Source organism: Aythya ferina, assembly GCF_964211825.1.
Source record: "Aythya ferina genome assembly, chromosome: 18".
In the NCBI taxonomy this organism is placed as follows: Eukaryota; Metazoa; Chordata; class Aves; order Anseriformes; family Anatidae; genus Aythya; species Aythya ferina.
Window position 1 is genome coordinate 10,947,110 of NC_140317.1, and position 23,752 is coordinate 10,970,861.

Here is a 23,752-nt window from a genome sequence, read left to right on the forward strand (position 1 = left end):
GAGGTGTGCTTCAGCTGTATCTACAGTCACACATGAAAGGAAATTCATACAGAGCTGCTCAGAAAAGCAAATAGTTATTCTTGGCCCTAGAAATGATTGATAAATTGACTTGTTGAGGCACAGTATTTGATTGTCTGGTTTATATGACTACATGTGTTAATGTCCGTTACAGAATTTTCTGATGCTTATCTTAAAAAGAATCTGGTGTATTGTTTGACTTGATCCTTAGCCAATACATATTTCAACCACTTCGATTTGGGAAAAGATTGGACAGACAGAGAAAATGGATTTTTTCAATGATATTTCCTAAAAAGTCAGTGTGGATAGGATTCATTTTATTTACATGCTTTTTTTTTTTTTTTTTTTTTTTAATTTTTATATATACATATACATTATTTTTTATTTTTTTACCTTGTCCTCACAGTTTGCTCAGTGAATTAATGTAAAATGGTCACTATTAGATCATACTTTAGTTTCAAAAAGTTACAGGCTTTGGTGATTTCATTGGCATTTGAGATATTTTATTAGGTGGGATGAGGCTGCTGCTGAGAATTATAATGACATTCATGCCAAAGACAGTAGCCCAGAGCTGGTTTCAGAAGAAAGCTGCAAGTGTTCCCCTCTATACGTGATAGCCATTAGAAATTAGTAACTAGCATCAAGTGATGTCTTTGGGAACTTCCTACTAGCCTTTAAAAGACTTTTTAAAAAATTGGAGATCCTCATGCTTCCTACTCACATCTCTCATCTATTGCGCAGAGCTCACTCATGATGCTAACTTGGGATTCTCTTTTATTCTGTCCTGTATATGAAATAAAACAGCAAGGCATCTGATCTAGACTTCACTGACACCAGCACAAGGCTTTCCATTGACAAAGCTTCCACCTTTTGAATTGGCAGGATTAAAACTTGCACGGACAGATAAGGCATTCTCTGATCTTTGAGTAACTCTCTGGTTAAAGCCACATATCCTTTTCTTTTCTCAGTTGTTTTTGATAAGTGTACAGAGGAGCAGGGAGCACCGAAGTACAGAGGGCTGCAGGATCTAACTGTAGTGCCACAAGAGGTACAGCCCTGTACCTACTCACCTTTCTGCTAGAGACATATTTGAGTAAAGAGCACAACTGGAAAGACACTGAACCTGTGTCACACCCTTCTCCGGGTATCTGATTTACAACTGTGCCCAGAAAGCAGAAATCAAGGAGCAAGCTTTCTGTTTCAGAGCAGTGCTGTGCAGCAGCCCCTGCAGGTGGGAGAACCCCTTTAGAACACAGCTCTGGCCTGCCCCCAGACTCATATTTAATTAATAGCCCGTGGTGTTTTGAGAAGAGATATAGCAGCACTGAGCTGTGGCAAATATCAAAGCTGAGCGTGTTGGCCCTGTTAGCTGAAAGTGGTCGGCATTATCTAATCTGATTCTGTCATTGTTCGTGACCTGCCACTTACCTATTGCTGAACACATTACATCACGTCTATTAAGAGCTGCAACAAACCATTCTGTTGTTCCCTGCCAAGGAGATACGGTGGAAAAGTTCCTTGAAGTTTTTTTCTGTGCTGAACAAAACCCATCAGGCTCCATGTGGGGAGAAATCCCACTGCAGACAGCTGCAGAACTTTTGAAATTAACCTTCACTGTGTGTCGGCTCAGTGTGTCAGGGGAGGAGGGAGGAGGAAATCGTAATTAGTGCTAATACTTGTACTCAATTGCCTTGCAGCTAACTTGTATGAAAGCCCAGGGGAATCTGCACAGTGAAGTTACGGAGAGGTTGGCTACTGAATTCCACCGGAAACAGACTGGACCTAAAATACATCTTTTCAGCTGTTCCATGTCTGCATACCTGGTAGATTTTCAGGTCTGGGATGTGCCCCATCTGCCCTGTTTTTTAGAACTGAGGCTGCAGGAGCCTGACCTCAGATAGAGGCTGTTCCCTGTCAGCCCAGTGCTGAAGCACACGTGGCTCGTACATGCTGGGATAGCTGGCCGGAGGCATTTTCAGGCAGATGAGAGTGGCCCCAGGTGGATCCTCCTGCAGGTGTGGGCTGCCCTGCACACAAACCAGGGTCACCTTTGAGGGTTGGCCTCGGGAGCCGCTGTTTCCCTGCTGTGGTTGGGGTCTTGGCTTCTTAAGGCAGCCCTGGCACACGCTGTGCCCACGGGGACACCGCATACAGTGGGCACCTACCCACAGCTGCAATAGTGGAGACCGCTGTGGGTGTCCTGATGGCAAGAGCTCTGTGCGCAGCTGCCCTGGTGCAGGAGCTGCTGGGAGCGCAGGGTTAAAAAGAGGAAGAGAGTCCTGAGAGGGAGCAGTTTTAGGTTTCGCCCCTGCCAAATTGTCTGAGACAAAGAATGGCAGTGAGGCCTGAAATCAAGAGTTTCAAGTTGCCAGCACTTTCCATTTCTCCTGGTATTTCAGTGTTTCCACTGCTTGTTCTTGGCTAAAACCAAGCAGTGCATACAGTGCGAATAAATTAAAATAGACGTTTTCAGCTTTCTACAGATTTTGGGAGCTGCTCTGAGTGGTAATCAGGGGGCTCCTTCACTTTAAACCTGTCCTGTGGCTCTGAAACTGGTAACCAGCCTTCATCAAGAAGCAACTGTCAGAGTCTGTCTTCTCAAACTTAAGGGGCCAAATTTCTTTCTTTCTTTCTTTCTTTTTTTTTTTTTTTTTAAGTAGATCTGGTTTCACTTAGATGAATTAAATGTCAATATATCTGTTACTGTGAGTTGTTCCAGTGTAGATTACAGCACTATTGCATGACTTTAAAATGTGTGCAAGTGTCTGCTGCTTTGTGCTATTTATGTCTCTCTTTTAAGATGTTTAATAAACACTGTTGTATTGATACTTTAGGTCTTCTCTCTGCACTGAGGTTTTGAATACGAGGTCCAAGAAATACCCTTTTTCTCAAGCTTTGAGCCTAGCCTATTTAAAGTTTGGTTTTATTTCTGTATTTGGAATCTTTGCTGTTGAAAGACGTATATTCACAAAATGACGGAGAGGAAGGGTGTTACTTACATGATGATGCTCTCAAAACTGCATATTGGAGATGTGGCAGAGTCCCATGGCTGGTTGAACTGCGGCCCTACAACCTCTGCTGCATGCAGTCATCTGATCAGAAGTGATCAGAACAAGAAAACTTTAATTTTAAAGGGAAATTTGAGCCACTTAGAAGCATTGCTTCAATGACTTCATAGACACCACTGTGGGTATAAAGAAGTTTTGTGCCTGAAGCTCCCAGCTGGGGTGTGCTCCCCTCCTGTTGAGCCAGCACAGGAGCCCAAACTGATCTGGCACCGTGGGAGCTGCGGTGCGAGCCCCCCTCCTGCAGCTCTGCCCCCCAGGGTTCTGGGTCTGGGACTGTGCCATGTTCATGCAGGGGACTTTGCATTTCCCCTCCTCTCACTGGGATACCCTTCCATAATCTGGGGGATCTGACTCGAGAACATTAAATATAGAAGAGACTTATAACGAAGTCGTGCTTGTCAGGCTTTTGGGCCTGAGCTGTTAGAGAACATGGGTACCGGACTTTCTGAAACTGTGGGCTCAGTGAGATTTTTTGCTCTGCCAGAGGAGGCGAGTGAAAGAGCTTGCACCCAAGAGATAAATCTATCTCATGGGCTAATGATAATCAGGCTCACAAGCCATGCAGGCAGCAGATCTCCAAGCAGAGTGGTGCGTCCTGAAGCACGCCTGGTGGAGACGGCTTGCAGGGATGTGGCGGAGGCCTGTGGTAGGTGTGAGATGCACACCTGGTGAATCACAGCATTCAAAGCCTGCTCTGAGGATTACATTTCTGAAGAAAAACTGGCTTACGTATTAAAAATTAGGTCCCTTTCCAAAGAAGAAGAGAGAAAGAAGAAAGGAAGGAGGGAAGGAAAGGGAGAGAGGGAGAGAAAGAGGATGGAAATTAAGGAAGGAAAGAAGGGCCTACATGCTGTCCTACAATGGACTTATTTAGATTTTGTGGATTTTGATTGTTTTTTGATTTGTTTGTGTTTGTTTGTTTGTTTTAAAGGAACAAGTACTTGAGCCAGTTCCAAGGCAGCTCCAAAGGTTTCTACTTGTCACATTTCTAGTCTCTGAGCTGAAAGCCTTCCAGGGTTACACAACAATGACTAAAACTGGAAACCTTTCAGGCCATTTCCAAAAGGCAGCAGGAAACTGAGGTGATTGCTAAACCAATGCTAGAGAGACATCCACGTCCATGTGTGTGGAGTTAGAGTGAGAGTACCCGGTTTCATTTGGAGGTTTCAAGTTGTTTTCTTTTTGATTTAATCTCATTCTCAGAACAGAATTATTCTGGAACCAAGATCTTCACATTGTTTTGCTTAATGTTTTACAAACAAGCTGTTGACTGAAGTTGTCACCGAACAAAAATTTGCCCCTACTTGTTTACATAATGGGAAAATACAGTCATAAACCAGGTTTAACAACAACTTGTTAGGTATTAGGGTTAAGGTGCAATATAGGGATTATCCTCATAAAACACTACACCCTGAACTCACGACAAAATTGAGAATTACATTTACTGAAAAGCTTTAAAAATCTCTAAGTCTAAACTGGATGCTTAAAGCTTTTAAGTTACTACTGTTTTGAGTTGATGAAAATCGGGTTCAAGTTCTTTAGGTACAGCTGCTTTATTCAAGAGGAACTAGACTAAGACGATAAATATGATAAAGGCTTGCTTCTGCTGGTGTTTGCTTTGTTGTAGCTCCTCATGGGGTGTAATCAGGTATTGAGTTTGTCCCTAGTTCTGCCACTGTACTACTTTGTGGCCTTTTAAATTTAGCAATTCATTTACTTTTCTCCCATATCTCACTGGGGTGAGATATTTGTGATAATACCAGTTTGGGGGATCCGTATGTACAAACACAGAGCTGTTTGTGTATAAAAGCAGTACTAAAGCAGTTGTGTATTTTAGTATCCAGCACAGTCGATCCTACCCTTGGCTCAGATAATCAAGAATACATGCTGATTTTCTGAACTCTGAGACCAATAAGTATAGAAAAACTTCTGAACCTTCTCTAGCATTTACTCTAATGAAATTTTTGAGATTTCTCTATTTCTGTCTTCATTTTATCCTGTACAGTTTCACTGCTCTGTTTTTACCTCTGATAAGTTTGTATTTTGGGGAAAATATGCTTATAAAGATGGTTACCAAAACTGCTTTAAATTTCAACATGCTTCCTCCTCTGAACAACAGAATAGTATGCAAGAGAAGGCTTAAGATGTGTATGAACATGCCCAGAAACAAAAGAAAGAAAAAAACCAAACCACACACACACACCAAAAAAAAAAAAAAAAAAAAAAAAGAACAGAAAGTAAAAGCAAGACAAAAAAAAAGGGCAAGGGTTTGTGATTGTAAGAGGAAGGTGAAAACACTTCCTGGCAACATCTGAGAATCATTTGCAGCAACTGATCCATGAGCGTTAGTGAGCAGAGAATGTTTTTAAATCCTCCCCCATACCCTTTGTTAATCTTTACCAGGTAGTAGGACCTTTAATATGATTCATACGGGTTTCTTGGGATGTGTAAAATATTTTGTCCATTTTGAAAAACTAAGAGTTTTGAAACGGCTCCAAGATTTAGGTTCATAAGTCTGGTTACAAGTCTGTGGTCTTCTCCCCTTTAAAATTTGGTAATAATAATAGTCTTCAGACGGCTCTGTGAAAGGCAGCATGTCTCAGTAGAGTGAGCAATGAACATCTGGCTCCACAGCCTCACTGCTTCTCATTTGAAGTAGGAAAATCACGTGCCTTTTTAAAAGTGTCCCCATGAATGAAGTACTGATCGTAATACAAGCTTACATAATTCAGAAACATTGAAGGATGTTTTTTTAAACTTAATGTTCTGAGCAACATTAGACAATATAAAAGAGTTATTAATTATGATGCATGATTATTATTGCACTCAGGAGACTTTAAGAGGTAGCCTGGAAAAGTTAAGATTTGGCTCACCTTTAAGCACACCCAAAATACTGGGCAACATTTGTAGATGTTTTTGAGTGACTGAGGAGGCTATTTCCTAAGACTTTCAAGCACATTTGGGATTTTAGGTCATTTGGGGCACGTCTCCACTGTGTAATGCCAAATGGCTCTGAGCAAGCCAATTTTCGACACGACGGAGAAAGATTAACTCAGATCCTGAGAGCAATATATGTGGTAGTTTTCCTCTGCACCGATTCTGTTCCACTCCATCCAGCTCCAGGGCTAGCTTATTTGGTCCTGTTTTAAAAGGCTCAGCATCACATCCCTGGGTTATTATAGATATACTCTTAACTGTTTTACAAAATCCAGTCCAGCATCTAACTGCACAGCTTCATTTGCACTAGTCAAGTCCCCATCACAGACACTCACCAGATTATATGTTACTGCAACCTGTACTTAGGAGACACCCTAAGTGGGGTCAGAGTTCCCGATGCAAAAGTGCTCTCCAATGTGTCACAGACTGCCATAAAAATCAGAATGGACTTTTCCACATAGCTGTATGTGTGACAGTCTCTCATTGTTGCCAGCACCAGCAAAATTTGAAGATGGTGCCAGCAAAATACCACTTTTAAAATATGATTATTTGCTGATGGCAACAGCAGATGGTGGAATCAACTCAGTAGCCTTTTTTTTTTTTTTTTTTTTTTTTTTTTTTTTTTTTTTGTGAACTGGTTAGTCTGTTTTAGAGTCCCAAGGTGTTTGTGAGTATTTTCAAGGAACTCTATTTTGAATCAGTTAATAAGAAAAACAGTATAACCCTAAGTATGTTTTTTGTTTAAGATTATATTGGCTCCTGATTACAATTTACTTCATTTTCACACCTCACATTATGAGGTTCTTAAAAAAATAAATCAACAGTTTCCAGTTTTTGTTTGTTGTTAAATATGACTTATAAAATGTTAGGTCAAGAGTCGTCAATGGACTAGGCTACAGTGTTTGTTTAAAGCTATGAGTAAAGCAAGTCATATGAATGTTTCCAAAGACTGTATTCCAAGAAGTATTTTTGGAAACATTAATGTTGTGTTTTTTAATGAAGGCCACATTCTGAGGCTACGACACCATATGTCACATTCATTTCTGTGCTGAAAAAAAAAAAAAAAAGAAAGAAAGAAAGAAAGAAAGAAAGAAAGAAAGAAAGAAAGAAAGAAAGAAAGAAAGAAAGAAAAAAGAAAAGAAAAAAGAAAAGAAAAAAGAAATGGAAACTATGTTTGGCTTTTAAGTGTTTCTGGAATAGTGTCTTTGCATGCTTGTCATTGTTCCTTGGATGGGAGAAGAGTTCTAGGTCTGTTAATCTAGTCCATCCAATATATATTACACTCCGTGGGCCTGACTCTCTTCTGCCTTAAACTGTGTGCAGTCATTTATACCGAAGCAAAATGAATGAAGAGCTGAGAAAAAAGACTACCACTGGGAAACATTTTTGTAAATTCATTTTCCATGAATATGTTGGCTTCATTGTAAACCTACATCTGAACTTTTGTCAGAAAAAAACAGCTTAAAAATGGGAAAAGTACTTGCCATTTTTCCATTGAAAGCTTACAATTTTGGAGAATAATGACAGCTTTTCCTCAAAAAAAAATGCCTTTTTTTTTTTTTTTTTCAAAAATATTAGTTAAAAACTAGACTTTTGGCAAAAATTTTGAATTGCTCTAGCTATATACTCTATCACTTCTGATTTTTCAGTGTTTTCTGTGTTAGGGGTTGGGATATAGTAGAATGAGTTGGAGACCTGTAGGAAAAGGCATTTACTTTTCTCTGTGCTGTATCCTACAAATAATTCGTAAGCATCCTGTATCTGGTTACTTCAGCTAAGTCTTTGCTTTTGTATTGGATTTCAATTGATGAGGTCTCAGTTTCTAACATAAGTTCTTATTATTAGTCACTAAACATACAGCCAAGCACTTCATACTGCTGAAGTTCATATGGTTGCAATCTGCAAATACACCCATTATTTTCTCTGATCTGACAGAGGAATCTCCTAATTCACATCACTTCCTAAATTTGTGTTATCCACAAATTTTATTAGCATACTGCATGTTTGTTTCAAATTCATTAATAAAAATGTAAATACTTTCTGCCAGATTGATTTTTTTTGTTTTGTTTTGTTTTAAGGAATTATTTGTGAGGATTTCCAGGACCTCAGAGAGGTTTCTTCTTCATTTGAAATGTAAATACTTTTCTACAAATTGAACAAATATGTCTCTGAAGCACTAGCTCAGTAAAATTCAATTCCATGACCAGGTTTTTCTGGGCAATACTCAAATGCAAGTAATGATGAATGACTGTGTGATCAATACATTTTCTGGTGAAAACACATTAGCACTGAATTCGTCTCTCCATGCCACTGAAGTCTCATGGATAAATGAGGGTGTTTTCCTAGGCACTTCTTCAAATGGAGGAAAACAAACAGACATGCAACAAACAGGAACAATTGACTACCTCAAACATTTGGCTAACTTTAAGAGAGCTCATGCCATTCTTGTGAGTGTTTGTGAAAGCCCATACCAATTTGAATCCTTCTTCACCAGAGTATTAGAAGAGATACTCACAGCGGGGTCCCCACAAAGGTTTTTGGTTTCTGTTTTTATCTAGGTAACAAATTTTAAGATTGATATGGACGTTTCTAGCTTGTTGATTTTCTAGCTGAATTTCTAAGTTTTTGGGCTATGTTGTGTAATGAATGTCACGGTCTGTACTCTTCAGAAAATTGCTCATGATGGCCACAGAGTGTGTATATTTAGTTTTGGTTTTACAGAGCTCTGGCATACGAAATTAAAAACAAAAATAAACTTTTTCTTTTATTTCATAGATTCCCAATGAACAAAGAAAACAAATAGCTCCTGGGACCACAAGTGTGTTCTGTAAACTGATGCCACGAGGCAGACATGAGAAAGATGACTGAACAGAGTGGTTGCTATAGGCCTGTAAACATACAGGGAAATAAGATCAGTTACAAAGGGTCTTGTAAAGACAGCCCTGAAACGGGGACGAAAAGACTGCAGAAGCGATTTCTTCACAAAGATGGCAGCTGCAATGTGTACTTCAAACACATCTTTGGGGAATGGGAGAGCTACGTAGTGGACATATTTACTACACTGGTGGACATCAAGTGGCGCCATATGTTTGTGATATTCTCGCTGTCCTATGTTCTTTCGTGGCTGTTCTTTGGACTGGTTTTCTGGCTGATAGCAATCCAACACGGAGATTTATTCAATGACGAAGAAGTAACGCCCTGTGTCGCAAACGTCCGTAGCTTCACAGGAGCATTCCTGTTCTCCCTGGAAACCCAGACGACCATTGGGTATGGTTACCGCTGTGTTACGGAGGAGTGCTCTGTCGCGATCCTTATGGTTATCCTGCAGTCTGTACTGAGCTGCATTATCGACACCTTCATAATTGGAGCAGCCTTGGCTAAAATGGCCACAGCGCGAAAAAGAGCTCAGACCATTCGTTTCAGCTACTATGCTGTCGTGGGCTTACGGGATGACAAATTTTGCCTGATGTGGCGCATTGGTGATTTCCGACCAAACCACATGGTTGAGGGCTCAGTACGAGCTCAGCTGCTGCGCTACAAGGAAGACAAGGAAGGGAGAATGACGATGGAGTACAAGGACTTGAAGCTGCTGAATGACCAGATCATACTTGTTACACCAGTGACGGTAGTACATGAAATCAATAGTGATAGCCCCTTGTATGGTCTGGACCGGAAAGCTTTGGCCAAGGACAACTTTGAAATCTTGGTCACATTTGTCTACACAGGTGATTCAACAGGAACTTCCCATCAGTCCCGAAGCTCATACGTGCCCAGAGAGATTCTTTGGGGCTATAGGTTTAATGATGTCTTACACGTAAAGAAAAAATACTATAAAGTGGATTGCCTACAGTTTGAAGAAACCACAGAAGTTTATGCTCCTCACTGCAGTGCCATGCAACTGGATCGGAAAGAGCAAGAATGGAACCGAACAGAGAAGACATTGGAAAAAGAAGCAGAGACATCAGCGCTGGAGATCAAGTCACTTAGTACAAACCAGAAGTCATTTAATGCAGTTGCCCTCATCACCAGCTGTGAAGATCCAGAAGACCCAGTGACAACTGTCTGTCAGCCTTCTGGAGAGGTTTCTTATCAGAAAGCAGCTGTGACCTTAAGTAGACTGTCACTGGAATCACAAATCTAGATTTCCACTGCAATTAAAAACACTTCCAACAACTTCTACCAGCACAGCTTTTAGAATATAAACAATGAACTCATATGCACAACTATTTACATTATAAACCTCGTTCTGACAGCATGCCTACATTACAACACAGTGCTGAGCTTCACAATGGTTAGCGGGGGTATCAGTAACAGATTAGTACTGGCACAAGAAAGCAGCTTATATATGGGTTGACTAGACAGCTACTGTACTTGAGCAAACTTAGTCTAAACTTTATTACCCTGCAGGGACCAATGTTGGAGATGCCCAGAGATAGAAAATGATCCAGGCAGAGAACAAGAACAAGGAAGCTTGCCCTCTGGGTCATGTTTTTTTAATACTGCCTGATTTATTTGGAAGGCCAGTTCCCAATACCTCCAGAAGGCTCTGAAATGCCCCCACCATCACAGCAAATGATTGCTTGTGTGCCAGCTGCACCTCTCTAGCGGTTCAAATGAAACCCCTGTCTTGAGGTTACATTGGCGAGTCTGAGGGGCTGTTCTTTGCAGGAGGGAGCAAACTGGCAAGAATAACTGAACCCAGCACTACTGGGTAGCTTCGGAAACCTGCTGACACCCTGCCCAGGGCTGTGAGTGGGATTTCTCATTTCCTTGTCGTGAGCCATTCCCAGAAATGCCACTCCCTCAGCAGTTTGAGGTATGCAGTGCGTCAGCTGGCTTGGTGCTGCGTGGAGATTTTGTTATGTGGCTCTGATGGCTAGGAGGGTTGGCCAAACTGGCTCATCTGCACCATTCAGAAACCAAAATGGGACCTCAAGTTTGAAACCAAAATCACCAAAATCATATTAAGCCTTGGAGAAAAGATCACCCTGTTTTTAGAGTGAGCTTAGCAATTTTTATTTTTATTTTTAATCTAAATGTCTTTTCATTTCAGAATGTCAGCTTTGCTTTTCGTTTTAGTCTATTATGCTTCTTTAAAAGGAAAAGGATCAATCTGGAGACCAAACAGCATAATTTTGTCAAAATGAAATATTTTTATTCTTCTGAAATGACTGTAAAAATGATCCTTTACAGAGAAATTCTACATACTCAGCTGTCAGCTCAATTTGGAAAAACAGGGAAAATGTCAATGTTTTGAAGTTGCCTGTGACATGGAATTTCCATGCTCTGCACATCGCTGTCATTATCTCATCATGTTCCCCCCCCCCCCCCCCCCCAATGATTACAGTTAATTTGCATCATGTTTAATTATCACGCTAACCTAAAAATATTTATCTCTGAATTTGTGGTTGCCTTAAATGAAATTTATCTCACCTGACCTCAGCCAGCAAGAAGTGTCAAGGCTGGTCAAGGCTCTCAGTGACTGCTGTAACTTTTTCTCTGTCTTCACAGGGGAGTTCATCCCATCCTAATCTGCGTGTTTAGGGAGCTGAAGGCAATAGGATGGTCTTATCCTGGAACTGCTCATCCCTCTCTGCTTATTGTTGAAGGAGATGACTGTTTCTGAAATGCTGGCTAACATTAAGCTGCTAAAATTAGGTCTGACGAGTCATTCACATCATGCTGACTAATTCAAAGTTTTTATGAGCTAATCACATTTAATGAAAAGAAAACCAGCATGCTGATTGTTTTATTTTTCTTTTGTGAAACTTACTGCATATAGTAGTATCACTGCATTATTTTAATGTATCTTGCATTTCTCTTTTTTTTGCTAGCACTTGTGTTCTGGATCCTATGTGATCCCTTTAGATAAAAACAAATATATTAACAAGCCTGAGGGGAGGTAGCTATTCCTAAGCTCATTAATTAGCCTATTTTATATGCTGAATCATCACCACCATCAGTCCATAACTGCAGTAGAAAACATCTCATTGTATCCTAGATTTGAGCACCAGCAAGCATTGGGGAAATAGTCTAAAAATGGGAAGAAATTCAGTGGGAAAATGTGTAAGGTTCTCAGTATTTATATGGTATTGCAAAAATACCATCCAGGTTGTATAAAATAGAATATAGCCATTGAGACATGTGAAGTCATCCTTCCACACTCTGTCTTTGAAAGCTCTTGGCTGGGTACTTGATTCAATGTTGGGCACCGCACTTTGGGAAAGACATGGAAAAAATGAATCCAGAGATACTGAAAATATATCAGTAAGGAAGTAGGGAAATAATCGAAGGGCTTTCAGTCCAAAGAAGACAGAAGGGAATTAGGAAAAAGAGTTCTCAAACATTGCAAATCAAGAGAGAGGGATGATCTGTTCTCTTTATCTGGTGGGTAGGACAGGAGGACATGGGCTTAAACTGAAGCCAAAGAGTTTGAAGTTAGACATTAGTAGAAACTATCTTAAAGAAGGCAAAGCACAGGACAGATCTGTGGGGTGTATAATTTTGGTGCTGGTGCCTCTCAGGAGTTTGTTAGGTGGCTGTCAGGAGTGATACAGAATGGTCAGGTTTGCCTTGAACTTTCAAACCCTGTTTTTGTACGACCCTATGATTTTCAGAAAAAGGGAATGTTTAATATGAAGTCTGCATAACTAGGTCACTTTACAAGTACTTACACATGTGTGAGTATTTGCTTAATTACATAGGTAAAGCTACTCAGAGATCTGAGATATTACTGAGATATATAACCAGAATTCCCAAAGCATCTTCAAAAGGTACACATTTCAGGTGCTGCTCATAAAGGTAGTTTCCCTTATTAAGCTGTGAATATCAGCTGCCTTTCTCTCTCCCAGTTATGTACCGTGTGAGCCTCTTGCGGTGAAGAAAATTCTTTCCTTGGAATGACTTTCCTGTAAGTGAAAGTACCAGGAGTCTGATTTAGCATTTGGTCACATGCTTCTTGGTATAGATAGATAGAAATACGTGCGTATGTATAGTAATGTATGCTTTGGCATATAAGTCAACCACTAACTGATGAGGGTCAGGAAGAAACTTTTCTCCTGGGCATGTTAATTCATAACAGGCTACGATACAGTTTCTTCTACTTTTATCTGCAGCATCTGATACCAGCCCGTGCTGGAGACAGGATACTATTTGAACCACTGGTCTCAACCCGTCTGGCTTTTTCTGGGTTTCTCTGTTTGATATTTTAATTTCATTTATCAGAGTATAAAAACTATGTGTTATAATATATAGTAAAGCATGCATTGCATTTTTATGAATAAAGACACAGAAATAAAGAACATGCCTCTGCCACACACCTTGTGAGAGCACATTTTACTTCTCTTCCATTCAGTCACTGTTTTAAGTTTCTGTATCTTATGCACTAAGAGGCAATGGAAAAATTTATAAGGCACAGAGTAGTCTTTTGACTTTAAAAGATGCCAAATCACGAGCAAACTCACAAAGTTGTAAGTACATTCTGTTGCAGCTTCTTAACATGAGCTCTGATGAATGGGGGCTCAAGACATCACAGCTTGCTGTTAGGTGTGAGCTCACAAAGCCCCTCTCGCAGATGTACACACACCCATGGCAGCCGGGTTCCGAGCTTGCAAGCTAACCGGCAATTTCCTCACCTGATGATGGATCTTTGACAGCACAAGCTGGGTGAGACGGGAATGAGGTGTGCAAGGCAGAGCCCACTGCACAAAGCCCCTGTATCTGGCACTTGGGCAAGGCCAGCCCACCTTGCCCAGGAGCAGGCCTAGAAGGGACACAATGTATGCTGGTGAACAGCAGTTTTGAGCAAGTAGGAGGAAGAACCTTCCTCATCCATCTGCTATTTCTAGGTGAGGATGTATTCCAAGGATTTTTTGTTTGGTTTTCTTTTTATTCATCCCCATTGAAGAGCTGAGCAAGGTCAAAAGGCAAAAAAAAAAAAAAAAAAAAAGGCATGCAAGCCTCTCAGAAACCCATCAAAAGTAGTAACACACGTATCATCACAGCAGCAAAACAACCTAACCCCTGACCCACCCCAAGGCAAGGTGCTGGGTGAGCTGGGTGCTGAGGTGAGGTACGAGCACCCTCCTGCGTGCCCAGGGCTCTGCATATACTCCATGCATCTTCAGCAGCAAGGCAATGGGTTGTGTGGAAGCTCAGTGGCTGCTTCCCAGCCACCCAGGGCAGCAATTGGCTTTTCTTTCCGTAGCTGGAAGTAGTTCACTCTGTTCTTGTCTTCTCCACAAAATTTACCAGATGAAGCAAAATTGTAACAACAAAGAGAAAACGCAAACCAGTTTGCATTGGACTCCTGTATCATGATTATAGCTGCATCTCAGTTATTTTCTCTTGGAGAGTAAGAGTATTGTTCTGGGTCAAGATTAGTTTATGTCAAAGGGAATATAATAAGAGATTATTATATAATTTATTTTTCCAGATTTGCCTACCACCATTCATTAAGGCAGCTGGCATTTCCTTCCCCATTATCATGTATCATTATCATGTATCATTTAGTGCATATTTTATGTGAGGCTGATTTTCAGATGTGGGACATAATACATATCCCTTTGTTTATCCCTTGTTTCTCAAACACTGTGCAGGAGGTCTGACTCCAGCTGCCCATCTAAGAAGAAGTGTCACATTTACACGGTTACTCGCAGTTCAGGAAATAACAGGTACCAGTGCTTGTGTGGGAAGAAAAATTTGTTTGTAAGCTTTTTTTAGCTCTTAAATCTTTGCTGGTTTTGAACTGGGAACCTGCAAACAGGAAGAGTTGGTGTCTGTGGCCGGCCTCAGAGGCCTGTGTGGGGAGGTGACTGACAGCACCTTTGGTTCCAGGTTCCAGAGGGAGCACGGCAGAAGCAAATATAAATGAAAAAAACGAACATTCAGGGGTTAGGCTGGGCTGAAAAATGTGTGTCCACGTTTTTGTGGGGCCTAAAATCACAACACCGGGGCAACTTTGTGAATTTAAACCGTTTATTGGGGTCAGTCCGAAGGGCTGAGGAGACGACTAAGGGGAAATCAGACAGGCATCACGGGGGGGGGGGGGGGGGGAAACGAAAACTGGATAACTCCTTTTTGACCTCCTGTTGCTCCCTAGAAAGCTAGGCTTTGTTGGCAGCCGTCATATCGCCTCCCATCAGCCAGCACAGGCTTCACGCTCTGCTTCCCTCGGTACACAAACGGGGTGCCAGAAGGGCCCAGGAGCTGCAGGGCCCAGGCTCTGGGACGAAGTTCTGGGGGGTTCTGCGCCCCTACTCGGCCGGCTCCGGGCTCGTAGCCCCCGGCCCAGCACCCAGGGCCCAGGGCCCGGCGCCCACCTGCGCCCGGAGCCGCCCGGCCCCGCTCCCGCCGCGGCTCCGGCCGGGGCCCTCGGGCGCCACCTGCTGGGGGCCCGCGGAGCCGCCGCCGGCGGGGCCCCCCCCGGTCCCTTCCCGGCCCCCGCCGGGGCCTCGCCTCAGCGGCTGGGGCCGGGGGGCAGGAGCTCGGCGGGGTCCGGGCGTTCAGCCGCGGCCTGACCCTGGGGATCTGCCTCAGGGGGCCGCTTTTCGGTGCTGCCGAGGCAGCTGGAGTGGAATCGGTTCGGGTGTGCTGTCCCCAGTGGGGTCCCGGCTGTTCCTAAAGGGTGTGAGGAAAGGTGGCGTTACCCTGTTGTCAGCCAGCCCCTGGTACTGCCCGACCATTCTAGGGAAGCCTGGGACGGGACTTTAGGGCTTCCCGAAGCTGCCCTGTGAGGCTCAGTAGAGTAAATCCAACTCAGAAAGTAAACGGTTTTGGTACAAAAACTGATACGACATGTGCTCCTTCCAGCTGATTTATTCTATATCATTCCTCTTTATATATAGAAGCAAAAGCTGAGAGGTTGCTTGATTTGCCAGCTTAGGTATATATAGCCAGTCAAAACTGGCCATGCTCCACTAGGAACTTTTCAAATAGGGCAATGATCTATTTGTGGCCAAAGATACTTACTTCAAGAGGTATCAGTGACAAGAAGCAAAGAGCTGCTTGTTTGTTTGGACCAGGGAACGTGTGTGCGTGTAGAAAGGCAACGCTACGTTTATTATGCAAAGCTACACACAGAAGGACTCCAAAATAGAAATGCCTTAATAATTATCTCATATTCAGTGCCATGTCCACTTCTGAACGCACATTTTCCATTGAACAGCTTCGTGCGTTCTCTCACGCATGGGAGTAGCTCCAATTAAACATCTGCTGAACCATCTATATCATCATTCTCCTTCACATCCTTTCTTCAAACCCTCCTTCGCAGCAGCGTGTGTAGGAAGCTCCACAACTGTCAGGCAGCTGGTCCGCTGCGACTACTGGGCATTGTATTTGTTCCTTGTGTTTCCCCATCTTTGATCACAGGGTGTCTCTCAGACTCGCCTGACAGGGCAGGAACTATTTTTGGTCTGATGTTCATTCGGCACGATTCCTGCTTAGCCCAGGTGCCAAAATGAGCTGACAGCCTGTATGTGACCATCGCACAAAACAGCAGTAGAGAGGAGACAGCCCCAAAGCCTCCCCGGTACCGCCACTGCGTGCTGTGCCTCAGGGCAATGTCCATACTGGGTGTCCAGCACACTGTCTGGGTGGAGTTGCCTTTTGGGTGTGTTGTTAATTTTTCAAATTTTGACCGATAAGTGTTTCATTGTGATAGGCATGCCCTAAGTGGGGTGTGAAAAATAAGGCTTATGGATAAATGGGTAGGTCCCATTTCAGATCATCAAATAGAAATCAGAAAAGACCCTAGTGAATGTACTCTAGGGAGAAGCTTCCTTGCCCACCCAGGTCAAGGGCCTTACTCATGTTGAGTAAAGCTGACCCCACCAATTTCAATAGCACACTTTCCAGAGGGACCTGTGGTGGGATGTGAGTAGAGAAAAAAAATCTGGTAACCTTATTGCAGTTGTTGCATTAGTCATTGCATATACTGATTAAAACCTCTTCTATTCAGTGATCTCATTTTCCACAGACAAAAAATTCACCTTTCCCTTGTCATTTCTTTCATTTATGAAGGTATGGCACAGCGTCATTCCTGAAGTGGCAGCCACTCCTTTTGGAGGGCCAAATACCCATGCCTTACTGGGTCCTCTTTCCCTTTCCTCCCATTTTATCCTTCTTTTTGGAGAAGTACCAGGTGAAAACATCAAATATAGTCCTTCGCCATCCCATTTTAGCTGAATCCCCCATGAGGCATAAGCCCTGCACAGCTTTACACACCAGAAGCTGTCTCCCAACACCCTCCAGCAAATCTATGGCTGTTGGTACAAAGACCAAGCCCCACAGACTTCCCTTGGTATGGTCCGTACCAAAGATGCAGAGGGATGATTTTGGAAATGCTGGCATTGGCAATGCTCAGGAAGTTAGGTGCAAAGCTCTAGCAGGTAAAAGCAGAATTGCATGTTGAGTGCATATGTCTACACATGTGGATGCGGGACTGAAACAACTCCCATCACTTTCCTTACATTTGCCTTAATAAGTGGGACAGCGCCTGCCAATTCCATCTCAAGTTTCGTCCCTCTGAAATATGTGCACTTTCACCAGCTGTGTATTTGGCCCAGGGTAATTACTATAGTGCTAATTTTACCAGAGATGATGAAAGCGCTGGAACAGCCTAACCATATAAAGGGAGGAGATACATACAGCTGATCCAGTATTCTGGATCCTTTTTTGAGCAAAGGAAGTCATGACTTTGACTTGTAGATTTGTTCCTTAGGGAGGCTTCTTCTTACAGAGCTAGCCGAAACCCAACTGAGGTTAGAAAAGAGCAAGGTCAGGGATACTTGTGTGCTGGAAAATAAAAAGCACTGAGCGCTGAAGTGTTGCCTTGTAGTAAATTACCTTATACGGATTAAATTACTCAAATAGATCTGCTTCTTTTCTTTTCTCTCCTGTGAGAGAAGCCACTTCCAGACACCAAAAGCACAAAGATGCTTGAAAGTCTTCTATTTCTCTCTGGACCTTCCAAAAAGATTCAAAGTCAATTGAAATTTCTAATGAGGACTCAGAACAGATATTTACTCTATCCAAACCAGTTCAGCTTGAAAAAATTACAGTATGGTCAGAGGAAAAGCAATTTGCCAGAGCTTGAAGAGTGTGAATAATGCAAAGCAAACAGCTCTCTGCAGTGTTCACTTATGTTTTCAGACCTGCTCACCTTTATTGTGCACCCACCCTGGCTTTACCTGGCAGTGCTGGTGGCCAGAACCAGGGGTGGTGAATAATGAGAGCTGAGCTGGTGGGTGATTTCTAACTTCTGAAAATTTGGAGGATTTTTTTTTTTTTTTTTTTAACATAGCACACAGGAATGATTGGCGCTGTTGGCACTCGATCCTAAGCACCGGAGCCATCCCATTAGCAAGGATGAACAAAGCCATCCCGTCGTGCCCGGCTCTGCTCTATTTTGCAAAGGTTTTTATGTCACCTTTTCTGTCAGAGAGCACAAGCACCTTCCAGTACTGTAACAAGCGACATGACGAGCCTCTGTTCATTCTCTTTATCTCTTTGTCTCTCTGGCTGCCTCTCTCACTCTTTACTCTTTGCAACTGATTGCCTCGACATGTGATCTCTGGCCTTTTTCAAACCAAGATAGTCAGAACTTGAGTGCAGAGCGTTCCCTCTGCCCGAGCCCTTACCGGTGGCCTCGGTAGGCAGTCAGCTCTGAAGTTAAGCGTGTGATTAGGTCAAAGCGAAATACGGATCTAAGTGCTACTCTGAATAAAGGCGGTTTCTGTCTCAGGACTCAGCAAAAGAACATGGCCTTCCTGTAATCAGACCATCTTTTTGTGAGCCGAGGTCTGACAGTGTGTTTCTGTGGATTGCTTTATGCCTCCAACAAGCTGACTTGTGCCAGCCTGGCCCCCCTATGCCCCTTACTCTCTGCAGAACCCATTCCCGTGGGAAGAGCAAGCACAGGCCCAGGAAACCTCTGGAGTCCCAGGGCCTGCAATGCCAGCAGCAGGCCATGGTGTCACCGTGGGCTGCAGCAACTTCGACATTTCATGAATTTCTGTACTGATTTTTTAATACTTGATGAGAAATGGCACAATCCTTTTCCCTCCAGTCTCTGTCACAAGGTTGCTTAATAAGGTTTGGGCATTAGCTCAAATAATATTAGAGGATCAAAGCCAACTTTTGAAGTATTAGGGAGATTACAAAGAAGTGCATGGCTCATTCCTTCTCAGGCACAACATCTACTAGCACAAAACTGGGGGGAGCCTCCTTCTGGGGCCATCCTTTCCAAGGGCCAAAGCAGCACAGGACATGCAGTTCGGCCCAAAATTTAATTCAGGATGCCCAGAAGTGGGTGGGGAATCCTCCCTCCCTCTGCGTCTGCACAAGCGAAAGGCAAAATTTAGCCTGGAGGCACAAAATGACATCAGAAAAGCAAATAAGCAGCGCAAGATTACGATAGGAAAAGAAAGGAAGCAGTGGCATTTTCTTGCCGAAGATTATTTCCTCTCTGACGACAGATTTTTCAAATGACAGAGGTGTTTTAGTGGGTGGGCCTTGAAGGCCCGGTCCAAATAATCAGTCAAAAACAATATCAGGAAGCTTAACCAACAATCTGAGCTTGGTATGGCTTTACTCATCTGTTCAATTTTAGTTCTGAGGGAAATTTAGGAAGGTGCCAGCTGATTTAATTCGTCTACCTCCTTCCCAGCCATGCGGGAGTTCTGAGTGGGGCTGGGCAGCCATTTTGTGCCAGCGATCCACTCCCCTGATTGCCCTGGCTGTGCAGCTCCCGGCCAGGCTCTCCAGCAAGGAAGAAAAGATGCCGAGACCATGGCTGTGAGAGGTCCTGGGGCCTTTGTGGGTGCCGCTGTGGAGCCGAAGAGGGAATTGCTGTGCCCGGTTGGAGGTGACATGCTTTGGAACAGCCGGCCCAGTCACCCGGTCTCCTATCAGGGAGTAGTATGCACCACGGCCATCAAGATGGAGTTCCGCATGTGATGTAAATAGGCACAGTGCTGGCTCCTCAGGAAATTCAAGCTTGTTTTCTACTGTATTCTGTATTTTTCCTTCCACAATGGCCAATGATCTAACTCTCTGTTTTCAGCAAAGTTTATTTGCTTTCCGGCAGAGAAAATAAACTCTGATGTTGTCATTTACCGTGTGGCCACGCAGTCCAGGCCAATTCTGACGGTCTGGTACAAACCAGTGGAAAAAACTGAGGACATTTTTATCTAAGCTAATATAATAGACTAAAAAATCTAAGAAAGTTAGGAGAGCAGTAATTAATTCACAGGGTTTGTGTTTAATTAACACAAACCAGGTGCCTCTGAGTTTATCAACGCACAGTTTTCACTACAGTGGCTACAGTGATTGGCAGTAAAATACAGTGATAGATAATAAAAAAGACCATCAACAGAAATACAATATGCATATTGCAATGCAGGGAAGCCATGTAGGATTTTAACAGAGGTAATCTCTGTCACTTCTAGATCTTGAATCCCACTTATTTCACATCATCTTTCCTTCAGGAACTGCGAAGCATCACCTGAGAAAGTGAAGGCTGAATCACTTAGGTAAACCAACTTGTGTAATACAAATAGGTTGGCAGGACAGTTGCAGAAATACTTTGTGTTAATTTTGCTTAGAAAAGATGAAAAATTTCCATCTCTTCCCATTGGAAATTTCCCCCATTTCCACCTACAGTGGCACACACACAGTGACAAAGGCCAAATCAGATCTCTACTTCATCCCTTCTCTTACAGCAGTGCTGGAATTAGGAAAAACACGGGCCGGTAGCATTGCCCCTTGCTTGTCTTGCACAGAACACCTAAAAGTAAGCTCCCTCTGTGCTTGCTTAGCGCTCCGCTGCTGTGCCAGAAGGGTCGGTGGGCAAGATGCTGCAGGAGCAGAGAAGCGGACCAGAAACACATCTTCACATGTAGCTCTCTCCCCACCCTCACACCTTGGCTAACAGCCATTTGCAAGGATCAACTCATCAGACTCAGAACTTCCAGGGAAAGAGGTTTAAGTTTTGTTCCTGCGTCTCTGAGCTCAGAGGGCTCTGCAGGTGAACGTTTGAAAGGTGGCCAAGCACGACATGGGCTCCCGAGCGAGTAGGTGGCTTGACTGGTTCTATCCCACAGCAGGGTACGCATTGAAAACCCTGTGAATACCTGCTCCCTTGATAGCCCTCCTGCGTCCATACAGTATTCACATAACTAAAAATTTGCAAGCCAGAGAAATACAAAGATATTCTTACCCTGTTCTGTTCAGCTGAGCGTGAGCCTATCCTGATTTTAGAAAATCTGGCAGGCCAGTAACACTAAACAACTGAAGCTGTAAGGAAGAGAATGAAAGTGTAGTCACACAGTGTTGTATGTGTAAGTTGCTGGCTCTTAACCCTTTTCCTTCCAGGAATTGTCAGGTTCCCTATGTCAGCTCCATGGGCATGTTCTCACCACTCTGGCTAGTTTTATTAACCATTAACTCCCTTTCCCTTGAGATATCCAAAGAATGGGAACTATGGAAAATGATTACAGAGATTAATAGGAAAATATTAGCTTTATTAATATACAAGTCTTTGGGCAGTTTTACCACTTATTCTAAGGTCATTCTCATTAATCTGAACGTATGTTCCCCATTGCCTTTGAGGACAAATTGCCATAGCTGACTGAGGGCTGGAGGAATTACAATAAACAACAAACAACATTGCCATGTCACAAATGATACTAGATGTCCCTCAACTTTACTGCATTTCCAAAAATAAAAAATAAAAAAAATATCCATAATCCTAAACTGTGAAAATAGATGACTAAATGGTTATACAAATGTCTTTCTAAAGCAAGTCTTCCAGAAAGTGAAGAACGTGAAAGGTATACATTAAATGGCAGATTTACATTCCCTAATCATTTTTAGGGTTTTTGACCCTGTAGTGGTAAGTGTCTTTTGAGACCTGGGAGATCTCCCCACACCTTGTGTCATCTGTGTCCCCTCACTCCCCCCTTTTTTAGCCATATCTTATTGTGTCTAGGAGTTTAGCTGGAAATTAAAGATCCTTTAAAGTAGGCATCTTAATTCAGTGTGAATCAAACCACATGGAATATGGTGCTGGAAATAAGTTTTCCTTGGCAGAACTTCTTGGGTTGCTTTTGGATTTCTGGTTATATACAGTTACTGTTAGCTATGGATTACTGTTTGTAATTCATTATTTTGAGATTTCTTCACCTTGCTTCCCACATCCACCATCTGCAGTAGCAATGACTGAAAGCATTTACTTTAATATTTCAAAATATAGCCACCAGTTGGTGGTTTGACTTTACAATCAGACTGAATAAGACAGACTGAAATCTTCAGCAAAGATTTTGGACACACAGTATCTGGGAAAGAAAGAGAGAAAATGTGAATGGTGTGTGAATTCCACTATTCTCGGTGATATAAAACAATTCAATTTCCTATGCCATATTTCACTCCTTCTATGAACAAGCACAGTATTATCCAGTATAACCATGTCACTGGCTGCACATCTGTATATCCTATTTGCTTGCAAGGTACAAAATATATTTATTTGCTCTCTCAAGTCTTATCGAACATGGAACTGACTACCTCTGGAATTTCCATTGGATTCACCCATTCCTTTTATTGCAAATGTGGCTTCATTTTTCCTTGGAGATCCCAGCATTAGATCTATAAAGATCCAGTTAATGTCTAAACCCCATGGGGTTGATGTGAATGGGGAAACCACCTTTTCCTGGTGATTTTTTTCCAGTTGACTTAATGGTTAGAGAAGAAAGGCTAATTTATGCCAGTTTACATGCATGGAAATGGTGAGACCAACAAAAAGCACAACACGTTATTTACAGCATTTCTTCTCATCTTGTGGAAACCGACTGCTTTGATTCTACCAGACCATGTTTTCCTTGCAAATACAATACAATCAAGCTATTTTCAGCTGGCAATAAAATCCTTGAGAACCAAAGCAGATTTGGCCACTTTAAGAGATGGAGGCTAATGCAATCTGATAATTAGGTCATTTCACCGCCAAGACGGAAAAACCAATTTAATAACATGCAGTAAGACAGGGGCGAGAGCCTCTGGGTCCCAGCTGGCAAGATCTGTGCCTGCAATACCACTCTCCAATTTGCTTCTGCAGGTCATCTGCAGATCTCTGCAAGACTGAGGGAGAGGGTGGCCGTGATGGCAAAGGTGAGAATGACGCTGGAAAACAGAAAATACATGTATGAAGAGAAAAGCCTTTCCTTTCACTAATGTGAAAGGCTGAAAGATGTATGAGAAAAAGCATCGCACTATGCTACTGGCTCCTTTTCTTACACTTCCTACACTAGTTTGAAACATAAATATTCTGCTTTGCCAGAGCCTTTTCAATCCCTTGATGCTGTTTCTTCTGCAGATAGTGGATCTTGCCGTGAAAACTCCTCAGACCATGACTATCTCCTGTAGCTCTTCTAATATTTCAGTAAGGAGGCTCTGTGTGGTGGCAGAAAGGTACTTCTCTAGCTAGACTACATCAAATGGGAAAACATTGAGAAAAGAAAAACAAACCCTCACTCACTCTTGAGGGTTAAGTTTTCAGCTGTCTCTCACCCTCTTTGTCCTGGCTTGTTGCAACAGGAAAGGGTTTTTTAGAAACCTTTCTTGTAACTTCAACTTCCCTGTTTGGGGAGTTTGGGAGTACTTCTCTTGCTGAAGCTCACGCAGACGAGAGACAGCTTTGTTAAACTTCTTATAATCTGTGTAATAGATTAGAATCAATA

General features: G+C 42.6%; 2 protein-coding genes across 4 annotated transcripts in view; both read left to right on the forward strand.

Annotated features, from left to right (window-relative positions):
- KCNJ16 (potassium inwardly rectifying channel subfamily J member 16) overlaps positions 1-13,339 on the forward strand; it is a 35,183-nt gene extending 21,844 nt beyond the window's left edge. For all 3 annotated transcript variants that reach the window (XM_084491845.1, XM_084491844.1, XM_084491846.1), the window contains one exon: positions 8,799-13,339. In XM_084491845.1, coding sequence (XP_084347971.1) covers positions 8,875-10,164 — 1,290 coding nt within the window. In that variant the 5' untranslated portion in view covers positions 8,799-8,874 and the 3' untranslated portion in view covers positions 10,165-13,339. The remainder of the gene's footprint in view (positions 1-8,798) is intronic.
- KCNJ2 (potassium inwardly rectifying channel subfamily J member 2) overlaps positions 1-23,752 on the forward strand; it is a 68,702-nt gene that overhangs the window by 33,246 nt on the left and 11,704 nt on the right. The window lies entirely within an intron of this gene.